We start from the raw sequence: 12,701 nt of genomic DNA, 5'->3' as shown, positions 1-12,701 counted from the left end.
CACATATAATATCTCTAAGACTTTTTTAGCTGAAAAATGAAAATGACATCAAACTGATTCAGCAGTGCTGATAGCAGCACTATTGTTGCTATACAAAAATAATCTGTCCTATTTATGTGCAATGATATGCAGTGAAGTAGCTTATAGCTCAGTAGTCTCTCCTTCACTGGTTAATAACTTCATTTCCCCACCAGCAGGATCATCAGCATCAGTGTCTGTAGTATCTCCTATGTCAGCCTCGTCTTTCTGCTTGCTGTATGTTGGCATATACCTGTTAAAATAACATGGGGGAAATTGGTAGTATCATCAAGGCTCATGGCAGTGAGTTGCATGGACAAGTGAATTAAAAACACACACCATATACAATAACAATGCAAACAGCACTTATTAATTCATACAAAAAGGGAACAATAGTAAAAATAAATCTACAATAAGTTTCAGCCTTAGAGGTGAACACATGGTCACAGCAAGTGTTCAGGTTAAACATTTGATTTACAGATAAATATCTTGAAGTCACTTACCCATCAGTTTTATCCACACCTCTCCTATTTCGATGTATCCCAATAACTATTGCAATGATAATCAATATTAAAATAAGGAGGCCAGCAATACAGGCAAGAACAATTCCAAATATAGCGCCACCACTCAGTCCATCATCTCCACCCTCTTCTTCAGGTTTCATTGCTACAAGTACATAAATTATAATCAAGTGCAGCAACAATGCAATGTACTGGCACTCACCAATACACTGAGCACCATCATCATCATCATCACCATCACCGTCATCACCATCACCATCACCATCACCATCACCGTCATCACCATCGTCGAGCTTATATCCATCCTCACATTTCGAGCATTTTCCAGTTTCATCACATTTAGCACAGTTGGGTATGTTGCAGTCTACGGAAACATGAGGAGTTAATGATAATTACAGATACAGAGCACTGAGTCTAACTTGTAGTACAAATATATCACCACAACTCTTAATTTGAACACTTGTTTTTTTGCAATCAGCAAAAGTGACCATTTAATTAGAGCATTTTGTCACCAGTGCGATATATACTGTGCACTTTATTAGAGTGATTCAACAAGTGCTTTGCATTTAATAAAGTTACTACTAATTCATTGATCTTAAAAGTTAAAGTCTGTCTTCAAATTTCTGCACATCACATGATCAGACAATGATAAATTACATACATACACTTACCAGAACAGTCAACACCAGAGTACGCTGGATTACATGTACAAGTGAAGCCATTAACTCCATCAGTACACGTCCCTTCATTCTTACAAGGATTAGGAATGCATTCATTATTGTTTGTTGAGCAGTTTTTATCAGTATAACCAGCTAAACATTGGCAAGAATAATCATTTACCAAATCAGCACACGTTCCATCATTTTCACAAGGATTAGGACTACAATCGTCAATGTTTACATCGCAAGTTGCATCAGTAAATCCTGCTTCACAGCTACAAGTAAAGCCATTAATTCCATCGGCACAAGTACCATTATTATTGCAAGGATTAGAACTACATTCATCAATGTTTATCGAACAATTTTTGCTGGTATAGCCAGCTACGCAGTTACAGGAAAAATCATTTACCAAATCAATACATGTTCCATTGTTCTCACAAGGATCAGGATCACAATCATCAATGTTATTTGTACAATTTACATCAATAAAACCAGTCACACATGCACATGTGTAACCATTAACCAAGTCAGTACAGGTTCCATTATTTCTACAAGGATCAGGATCACAGTCATTGATGTCAGTTATACAGTTTACATCAGCAAAGCCAGCTACACACTGACAAGAGTAACCATTAACCATGTCAGTACAAGTACCATTGTTCTCACAAGGATCAGGATCACAATCATCAATGTCAGTTGTACAGTTTACATCAGCAAAGCCAGCTACACACTGACAAGAGTAACCATTAACCATGTCAGTACAAGTACCGTTGTTCTCACAAGGATCAGGATCACAATCATCAACGTTAGTTGTACAATTTACATCAATAAAACCAGTCACACATGCACATGTGTAACCATTAACCAAGTCAGTACAGGTTCCATTATTTCCACAAGGATCAGGATCACATTCATCAATGTTAGTTGTACAGTTTACATCAGCAAAGCCAGCTACACACTGACAAGAGTAACCATTAACCATGTCAGTACAAGTACCGTTGTTCTCACAAGGATCAGGATCACACTCGTCAATCTCATTTTCACACATTATCCCCTCATAACCAGGTACACAGAGACATCTTGAACAATCTGGTGCTTGTGTTCCCTCATTCTCACATGTCAAACTGCAAACTAAACAAATCAAAAAAAAAGTGAAATGTACACATAAATGGGTAATTACATCTATGGATAACAGAATAAATAATGGATGGGAAATGCAACAATTTTTACGGTATCAGACTTGATCGGGTCATGTCTTTTATATACACATTACCAACCATTTTATCATTTTTGCTCACTTGAAGTATTCACTGCATGTACTAAGCTAAAAATATATCATTACAATGTGGCAAAACTATTAGGCACATTTATAGAGATTGAAAGTTTGCCGGAAAATCTCACATCAGTTTTCATACCTTTAGAATGAAAAAACTGATCTTCATGCAATAAATAGCTGAATTTTTAATACAACAGTTTAATGTGCTATATCCACTGATATACCAGCCCTGTTGTTTAAACATCAGGCTTTACTTCAAGTAAGCAAAATTTAAAATGGTTAAGTAACGTAAGACTTTATAAAAATATTACATGCTATTATAAATTTAACAAGATATCCATTAGGTAAGCATGTATATGTACTTATGGAAAACACCCTATACCCAACCTTACATTTATAATTCACTATGTATGATGATCGCTGATCTCTTCACTGTCTGTATAAAGAAAGCTTTTGATGAGTTCAGGTGAGCTAGGATTTCAGCGGGGATGGGTGCTTTGTACCCTCCAACTTTGGCTCACCTTGAACTAACCAAAGAACATCCTTCACACAACTAGTGTGTTTGATAACCTAGAACAAGTAGCTTCAGCTCAGCTTTTCTGTGGTAATTAATAATTAATTATTGCCACATGCTTTGACTTAACTACTCCACATGTGATGCATCAACGGATCACATGAAGTACTATCCCACTAGAGAAAAAGCTAAATTTAATGCAGGGAGTAAGAAACCATGATGTCTTGATCCTCCGGTAACACGTGGTTGTGTGCCAAAGGTATCACAACAAGATTTGGAACAATTCTTCTCCATTCAACTTAAACTTAAAACACATTGACCTATTATCTCAGTTAAAATTCTTACATCAGTTAAAGATTTTCATTAACAGTACTATCCCACTGAGGACCAACAGGAACACTAAGCCTGCAAATGCAGGGAGTTGACACTAAAGAGGATGGGGACATTTGAAAGGCTTTTGTAAATAAAGATCCCCTATACTGAAGCTTCTTTCCATGTGTAGATTAGTCCGTTAATGTTTTCTACTATGATATCTTACTGTGAACTTGAACAGCATGTGCATGTATGAGTAGAGATGCTCATACGTCTGGGTGTATAGTCTACTAAGACTACTACACAACTAAAAATGTTAGTCAACTACAACCCTGAAGAAATTTTATTGCCAGGAGTATTTAAGGAGAGTAACTACTTTCTTAAGATCATGTGCACTCTCCTCACAGTAGTTAGGGCAAAGGTTACTCCCCAGGGGCATTTAATCTCTTTGCTTCAACAATGCAAAGAGACGTCCAGTTGAACAGAGGTTCATAACATATCATTGGATCATATGTAAGAGAACCAGTACTGTCAAGGGGAACCTGATGACCAAGATGGAAAGCACACAGCCTATCACATTTAGAGAAACATAATTCATGGGTAATGAAATCACAAGGTGAAATCATAAGGGTAATCACCTTTACCAATTCTCAAGTGAAATGGCCCCCATACTAAATGTAAACACTATTACAATAGTTGTGCACTATAGGAGGTTGCACAGTTTTTATTTCAATCTATAGATTGTGTCAATCAAAACTTACTGATGCCGGCTACTGTTTCCTGACCCTGTTTAATTGGTGAGTTTGCCATAATGCGTTGTTATATATTAACCAGAGAGGGTCATTGCCTTAGCACGTTCACCTACAACTTAGCCTAATGTCATCCCATGCACAATCTTCTTTCATGAAACCCCCTTGCCACCACACCTAGCTCTATAAAGTTACAACAAACATTTACAGACCATACTGAACTGACACAAAACATGTAATTTAGAGGGAAATTAGGTGGATAGTCAGTGCATGACATCATCTCAGACATTCTACTTGTGTTGCATGTTATAGTGCTCATGCCATAACTCACACGTAACACACATTGTGTTATAACACACACACTGTGTCAAACACATTGTGTCATGATCAACACAGTCACATCATAACTGTAGTGAAAACACGTCACACATGTCAACAAATTACACATGACACATCATAACACATATTGTGTCACACGTACATCTCAGCAAATTATACAAGCCAGATAGCAGGTTTTTATTGTGAGGACTTTAATCTCGAGTTTGGAGCACTTTGCAATATTAATTTGCATCCTCTCCATCCAATCAGCTACCACAATTCTTCAGCTGGAGACCAGACCCATAGGCGGAAACAACATATGCCTTCAGCCAACAATGGGGTTCATTGAAAGGATATGCGAATCCTTCATGGTGCTTAGCAGACAGAGTTCTCTTGTTTGACTACCCAAGGCAACTTCCACACAATCAGAACATGTTTCAGTGGTCATCCCACAGAATTCCATCCCTACCACAGCTGTTTATAGAAGTTTGGAAGTACAAACCTTTCAAACGAAGAGCTATTTTTTGCAGTAAATATTGCAATCCTGAGATTCCCACTTCAAGAAATGGTTGGGCTGATGCACTGAATAGTACTGTGATCCCATTTTTCAGGACCTGATGTACTCCACTCACAGGCATTACAAGTCAGCAATCTCATGATAAAGTGGAAGATGTGGAGGTAGATAAGCAGCCTCTAGTAGCCATGCAGCCTCTAGTAGCCATGCAGCCTCTAGTAGCCATGCAGCCTCTAGTAGCCACTGACTGATTATTATTTTTCCAGTTTCCCAGACAAGAAACAATTTTGCCCAGTGTGGTTAAAGGGGCCCTTAACATGTCAAGTATTGATGTTTCTATGTTTACAGCGCATTCCATACAAAGGTGTTTCATCCTCAGTCGCTACTGACTCTGGGACTGGTGAAAACAGTACAGAGTGAAAATTCTGGCTGTTCCAGCTGTGGTACTTCAAATGGCCAAGTTGTGTTATCCCGAAGGAGCAGTGAGACTTAGTCATATAGTGTTTGTCTGTAAAATATTGTTTGCCATTGTGGTTTTGTATGGGTCTGGAATATATTTCTGCATTTCACACTACAAGTCCTGACTCTCTGTGTTCACAGACTTTCCTATCAGAATATTACAAATATGCTATAATGTAGTAGCATAGTATTATACTCAACTCCACCTTCTAGAACAGTAAATTGGTTGTGAGGTATGAAAAGCACTATTGATATGCTAGACTGAGCCTTCTGAAATACGATTTCTAAATAGCTCATGATACTATTTTATGAAGGTGAAGTCAAGCATATCCGCACAAAAACAGCCAAGCTGTGAAAAAAGGTGTGGCCTTAAAATACCTGGGTGAAAAAAAGTTGTGAAATCAAAGGTGGCAGCAATGATGTTATAAATTTAAGGCCATACCAGATTGGCTGTTTTTGTGCGGATATCACTTCTTTTTACAACTGCAAGTTCCAACCTTGATACTTCCTTTTAACTTTTTACCTTTACTACAGGAATCGTCAAAGACTACAAAGAACGGCTGAAATAAGACAAATTTTGAAGGTGCATATATCCCAATGATCGCTGGGTAGATTCAACTCAAATTAGGAATGGGAGATGACCTACCCTGAGGAAGCTTCCAAGCAGAAATGGTTAATTATACCGTTCAAGCACAATGGAGCTACGGATATATGAAAATGGCATTTTCTGGTTGCGTAAAACAAGTATGTCGCCCATCTGCCCGCACCTGGCACACTTGACATAGGCTATTTGTAGCACCCTAATAGAGTACACATTGTTTCTCAATACAACGCATACGGAATGTTCCAGAATTTCTACTGATAGATCTACAAGTTATCGTTCTAGTGTACTAAACCAGAATCTTCATTTCTAAGGTAGAAAATTAAGGACAATACGAAGTAAATAAGACAAACTTTGAAGGTGCATATCTCAGTGATGGCTGGGCGGATTTAACTCAAATTCGGAATAGGAGGTGTCCTACCCTGAGGGAGTTTCCACAGCAAGCTGTTTAATTTCTGGTCAGGAACTATTGAGCTACAAATGTGTGAAAACAGCATTTTCTTGGTCCCCATAAATTACACACTTGTTTGTCGCGCGTCCACACTAGCTGTACTTGGCTGCACGACACACTATCGTGTGTCCTGATCAATTGTCTTACCCACCCCTCTCATGCACTTGGCTTGCTAGCAAAAAGCCAAAGGTGTGAAAGTGGGGCAATTTTTATACGGATGCCTTGCACATGCACATGTGCTCCGTACACTAATATATTAATGACTAACTATGGTATTACTCAAATGCAGCATTGTCTCGCAAGAGTGTGAGTGATTGAAAAACTCTCTAATTAAAGGGTGTGGCACCCATTTCGCTCACAAGTATTCATCCCAAACGAAACATGATGAATACTCATGCACGCCTTTTAATTAATGTTTTTTAAAAATCTCTTGCACTCTTGTAAGGCAACGTTGCATTTGAGCAGTATGTACCATAGTTGTAACTCTAGGCCTAACATCATAAATATGCTCGACTTCACCTTCTTTATGTAATTCCAAACAGCATGCAATCACTGTGTGATGTGATTGAGCGATTTTGAAAGTATATCACAATTCAAAATGTCCCTAATATACACAACATTGTTGTATTGCCAACATATTCAACGTCTTGCTCAGTTTCATTATCAACACAGCAACTACATATCATGGTATGTAAACCATATACTTGTGGATTTTCACACACATGAATGTGTTAGATATGCTAAGGGCCTTTGATCGCATAAAAACACCATCACTGTTGATTCTTACCTTGTTAAATCTGAATACTTCAATATTGTGTTTGTTTGCCAACAAATACTCGTGTATGGTATCATGTTGGAAATTCAAATTAATCTACAGTACTTCTATGTATAATAATGCAATTCTACTACTGAAAGATTAATAATCCTTTGACTCAACAAAACAGCCTTCCCAGGTACTACTGAAACAATTTTTGATCATTGCCTTCACATAATGCGATATTTTCCCTAAAAGAATCACATGTTACATCTGTCTTAAGATGAAACAGTCATTATTATTTTTCTGTTTTATTTTTTGTAATGCTTACTTTTTTTTTTCAAAGCACATCGTTTTGCCCTAAAGCTCTCAATTTGAGGTAATCCCTACCTGTCCCTGAGTATTTCTTTTAACTGAAAATTTATTAGCACCAAAGTGGTTGCTTGTGTGGTCACATGCAACTTAGCCAAGGCTTATAGTCTAAAACACATAGGATTGAGCAGCTTCAGCATTTACCTGTATTGTGTATTGATAGCTATGGTCTGAAATTATGTGTGATTAAGTATATGCCTTCTGCATTAATTAAGCTTGGTTCTGTTTCTTTCACAGTGTATATAATCTGCAGTTTAATAGATATTCATCTGATGTCTCAAGCTATGATGTTCTAAGTAAGGTGAGCAACAGCATTAAGCATAATGGCCCATTTTGTGCATCCCTGTTGTACATCAGAATGACGTAACCAAATCATATATACGTACTTCTGATTTTTTTAGTAGTGTATGAAGTGTTACATATACATCCTCTGAACTTGGTGAGTACTTATATATTAAATTTACAGAATTATCCGGACTAAATCCTTATGCTTTGTGTTACTGTACCACACTAACACTGCTGTGCTCGTACATAAAAAGAGATGCCCTCAAATTAGCAACACCTCCTTTTGGACTAGTGACTTGGTCATACTATAAATCTGGAATTGTTTGGTAAGCAGTCCATGTGTTTTAAACCATTTCTTAATAAATTCACCTAACCACTCACTTTCAATGAAACCACTATAAAAGACTTATAATTTTCCCAGCTTGTGACATTGCAAACGTTGTTCACAAACCCATTACTCACATAACAGGTGTCCCAGTTTTACTGGGTTGATGTAGCTGTGAAAACAGCAGCTGATTTTCCCTTGCTTTGACTTCTATGTGTAAACAGATGTACATGAGTACATGTGTAGTGAGTATGTGCATATGAACATGCCTACAAAGTATTCAAGTGATTCATCAGTTTGTAAAGTTCTTTTTCTAAAATTTTGCATTGTAGCTGAAGTTGAAAGATATTGCAGATGACCAATGTTCATAATTTACCACCATTATGTATGTAAATGTACATGTATACGTACCACTGTATACGTACCATCACAATCAGTTCCATTCCAGAAGTTACTACAGACACAGGTGAAGTTTGAGTTTCCCTCCCTGTTCATCCCACAGTCAGCGGCACAATTACCACCATCATTATAACTACAACACTCACTAGCTGATGAACCATAACACTGGTTGAGTCCAGTACATGAACTGTCACAAGCTACACATAAAGACAAACACAAAAGCATAACACAGTCAATAACCAAGCAGTAACATAAGCGTGTAATATACCCCCCTACATGTCATTTTCATACTGATATTCATAATGTGCATGAATATTTTTAATGTGGCTTATGCCCTAAAACATGAGCATGGTGTTTAAGCTGCTGGAAATACACGTGCATAACAAAAAACTTCACACAGTATAAGGAAGGAACCAATGAGTACCTACAGTATTTTTGATGCCTGAAAAACAAAAAAAGGTATTATTTGAGAGACTAAGACTCCTTAATCCATTACCTAATCAGCTAGAAGTCCTGCATACACTAACTAGCAATGTTATCGATTATCGGCAAACTCTAAATGAATTTACTCTGTATAGTATATAAAAGGTTATTGAATTACAGTAGGCTGTTACAGACTCTGAATAATAGTTATGGTCTGTTATAATCTCTATGTATAGTAGGCACTTCCTTTAGTAAAATTATTGGTGCTACCTACAAAGAAAGCTCTGTATCTAGCTGACCTGATACAGCTAAATTTCTGGTAAACGGAGTTGTTAAACATTAACATCTCAATCATTCAGACACTAGGGATATATGAGAAAAGAAAATCTGTAATTACTTGTTGATAATTATTGGTCATTGCGTTGGGCTAATAAATGGTACAATTCATTACCCAGAGACAAAAGGTCACTCTATTAAATCATTCAAAGTGCAAGAAGTTCATGACATAAGATTGCTGACATACAATACCTCCTTGACAAGGCCACCTTGTTATAGTGGCCATGTTAAGCATGTGTGTTCCAAACATAGCTAAGGTGTAATTATCATTGCAGTTTCTCTGTAACAGAGATTTGTAAAAATTGTCATAATTCTGTGTGGCCTAATCATAATGACCTCTTGCTGTCTAGCACATTAAAATAATGCTAAATTTCACTGCAATAAAGTAATAATTTATACTTACGAGAGCAATGATGATCATTAACACTTTGATCTAAACAACTGGAACAGTTTATTCTGGTACTGTTGTCTTGTAGTGCAGTAGTGTTCCTCCCAACACGTGACCACATTGTTGGAGAAGTACACTCTAGATTATAGCGAGCCTCACTTGTTGTATTAGGATCATTTATATAGATGAACAACACTGACAGAGACATTGTTGCATAACGACCAACAGTCTGGCTACTGGACAAACAATTGTAATAAACTGCTTCTACAGAGAGGTCACCAGTGGTTTCAGATGCTTCAGCAGCTTGTACTATATCTAGCAGATTAAGATCTTCAACAGCACACTGCTGAACACTGACCCCAACCAGTGCGGCTAGTATCCAGAATGGTAGCCACAGCTTCATCTTTGCTACATGTATTACATTACATGTATGTAATGCAGTGCCTAATTTCATGCTCTGGTGTTTTGTGCATTCTAACAACTGAGTACATGACACACACAAAAATGATCATAAGAACTACATGCACAATATGTACACTTAATTCCCTAGATAAATTGCTTGACGCCAGTGTTAAGGATATATTTAGGACTTTCACCATCTATTTCTTTTACAGATAGAGAAGAAAGCTTTAACCTCAGCCACTAAAGTAAAATCATACTTTCTGCCACAATATTTTTTGTGATACGTCAAAACACAGTATATGTATAATATACTTGACTTGATATCCTACCACATCACTTACAAGGGATAGTCACTTCTACACTGCTATTGGTATACTTGCAACTGGGATTTAGAATTTTAATCATTAAAATATTGCCTTGATTGCTTGATTTCATCCATAAAAGAGCCTTGATTCTTGATCATCAAACCATAAAAGTTTACTAAATTCTCTTGCTGCTATTAGCTTTCAAAGGTGCTTGATCGCTATTTTTGTGGAAGTCATGATTGCTTGATTGCAACAAAACCCTTGGTCATTTGATCTAATTTTAATCCAGGTTTAGTCTCACGGCGCCCGACGCTAAAAAGAGGGTCTAGTGAAACTGTGTACAAAAAAATTGAGCTCTGGAATGTTTATTGGATGACGTTCACGTGCTACATAAGTGCTATGTTTATGTCATGACAACAGTGATTTAACCAGATCCGCTTATAGACACACCAACTTGATAGCACTACTTATTTGTGCAACTTTAAAGTGAACTCAACAGAAATGGTGAGTTTGTATGCCCGTTTTCGCTATGATTTTAATCGGTAAAGTCACCAGATGTAATTACTATGAGCTGCAAGTCTTTTGAAATATATGAATTACAAAATCAATTCGAAATAGAGCGATCTGATTGGAGCCGCCAACATTCCAGCAGCGCCAAACTTTTTGTACACAATTTCACCAGACCCTCTTTTTAGGGTCGGGCATCACGAGACTAATCCAGGTTATAAGTGTTTTAACAGACAGCATAGAACCCCTTGACTTACAAAATGAACTCTACTATGTGCATACTAAGAGTTCATGAACCCAGGGTCATTGAAGTGTCAAGCAACACATCTGGTCTGGATTCTAATAGATGTAGTCAAATGGCTTTTATCAAGTGGCTGCCATACTAGTTTACACTGTAGCGGGCAAGTTAGCAACAGCTGCCAACCACATCACTACGTAGCTAGTTAGAGACAATTCCAAAATAAATGAATACCCACCATATATTTGATCGTGTTAAAAGAACAGTCCGGCACTTTGATCTAAGGCAAATGGCACTGAATCGTGGTACGTACGTACGTCCAGGAATAATCACTAACACGATAGACGACTGGCTACTAAGCTATCAGTACAGTATAACTACGTTAACCACAATATGTTTCTTACAACAACAAACCCGCAAAGTCAGCACCAGAGTCAGCACCTCGGTTTATAAGTAGAGTAAACAGGTAAACCTATGGCTATGGTATCCGTAAACGATCGATTATTTTTGTAAAATATACATTACGTCATGTCTCTAGCAAAAGAAATTTCGTGATCTCAAGCATTCCAATGTGAGATCACCGCAAAATTAAGCAATAAAAGCATAGACCACCCCTATCAGCTAGTCCAGCGCACCATGACTCAAGAGTGGAGCGCACAAAACACAAGGAGTGGTTCCTCCGCCTTACAATAAGGCGCGCGCACGAATCAGTTTACGGGGCTTATGATGGCATGATTTTAGGAGTGATTATTTTGTTATGAAATAATACTAATAGCAAAAATAAAAGAGAGAGAGTCTAACTCCAGTATGGGCCATTAAAAATGACAACCACAAGTCCACAGGCTTCCCTTGAATTTACAGGAAGGGTGTTAATATTGACTTTCAAGGGGCTGCTCAAAGACACCACCTCCTAACATGTTAACTCACTCAATCAGCACTTATATCATAAGCATGAATTTATGTAATATCCAGAAAGACTTGCGGATGTCAGTAGTTTGATGGCCCATACTGGAGTTAGACACTCTCTGTTTTATTATTTCATACTCTTGCTACTATATAGCTAGACTGAAGCTACAATTACCATGTTCCAGAGTGGTCTTAAAAGTCTACATCCACCCCTAGTAACTATTCTGAAAAAAATCTCCAAAAATTAGTAGCTATAGGCCTATGCCTAGCTGTGAACTCAGTCATTCCAGAGTGGAAGGAAATGTTTGCCACTGGATGTGTGAAATCTTACTATACTACATTCATTTTAACTATGTTGTGCCCCACACTACATTGTAACATATCATGCAGATTCGTAATTGCCACTTCTAGAGACTGGTATTGAATAATGAGCTTTCTCAATGTGTACCACTTACAATGACTATGTTTATTCGACAAGTTATTTTGCCTTCTGCATGTTAGCTTTTAGAATTGCTATTAGCTGCTATAGAGATGGATAAGGCCACTTATATTGTTAATTTTATGTTTCAGATCCCCCGCCCACATTGCTATGTCTCACCGTCTAAATTAGGTCATTATTATGAGTTTTCACCATTATTGCATCATCTCTATGTTTATTGATTGTATACT

At 37.4% G+C, this 12,701-nt stretch overlaps 1 protein-coding gene across 3 annotated transcripts; it reads right to left on the bottom strand.

The window, feature by feature from the left end:
* Positions 1-6: 6 nt before the first annotated feature.
* On the bottom strand, positions 7-11,626 carry LOC136249727 (fibropellin-1-like). Of its 3 annotated transcripts, none has more exons than XM_066041832.1 (7): positions 11,541-11,626; positions 9,690-10,082; positions 8,554-8,724; positions 1,211-2,329; positions 742-903; positions 522-684; positions 7-271 (listed from the first exon to the last, which is right to left on the bottom strand). In XM_066041832.1, the coding sequence occupies exons 2-7, from the start codon at positions 10,075-10,077 to the stop codon at positions 142-144; spliced, it is 2,133 nt and encodes a 710-aa protein (XP_065897904.1). In that variant the 5' UTR covers positions 10,078-10,082; positions 11,541-11,626; the 3' UTR covers positions 7-141. The 3 variants fall into 3 exon arrangements, with proteins under 3 accessions (XP_065897904.1, XP_065897903.1, XP_065897905.1); XM_066041831.1 differs by having other exon boundaries at positions 11,531-11,625; XM_066041833.1 differs by lacking the exon at positions 11,541-11,626 and adding an exon at positions 11,365-11,509.
* Positions 11,627-12,701: the final 1,075 nt, after the last annotated feature.

Source organism: Dysidea avara, chromosome 3, assembly GCF_963678975.1.
Source record: "Dysidea avara chromosome 3, odDysAvar1.4, whole genome shotgun sequence".
NCBI classification, from domain to species: domain Eukaryota; kingdom Metazoa; phylum Porifera; class Demospongiae; order Dictyoceratida; family Dysideidae; genus Dysidea; species Dysidea avara.
The sequence above is the reverse complement of the archived record's forward strand: the minus strand, read 5'-3'. Positions and strand labels throughout refer to the sequence as shown.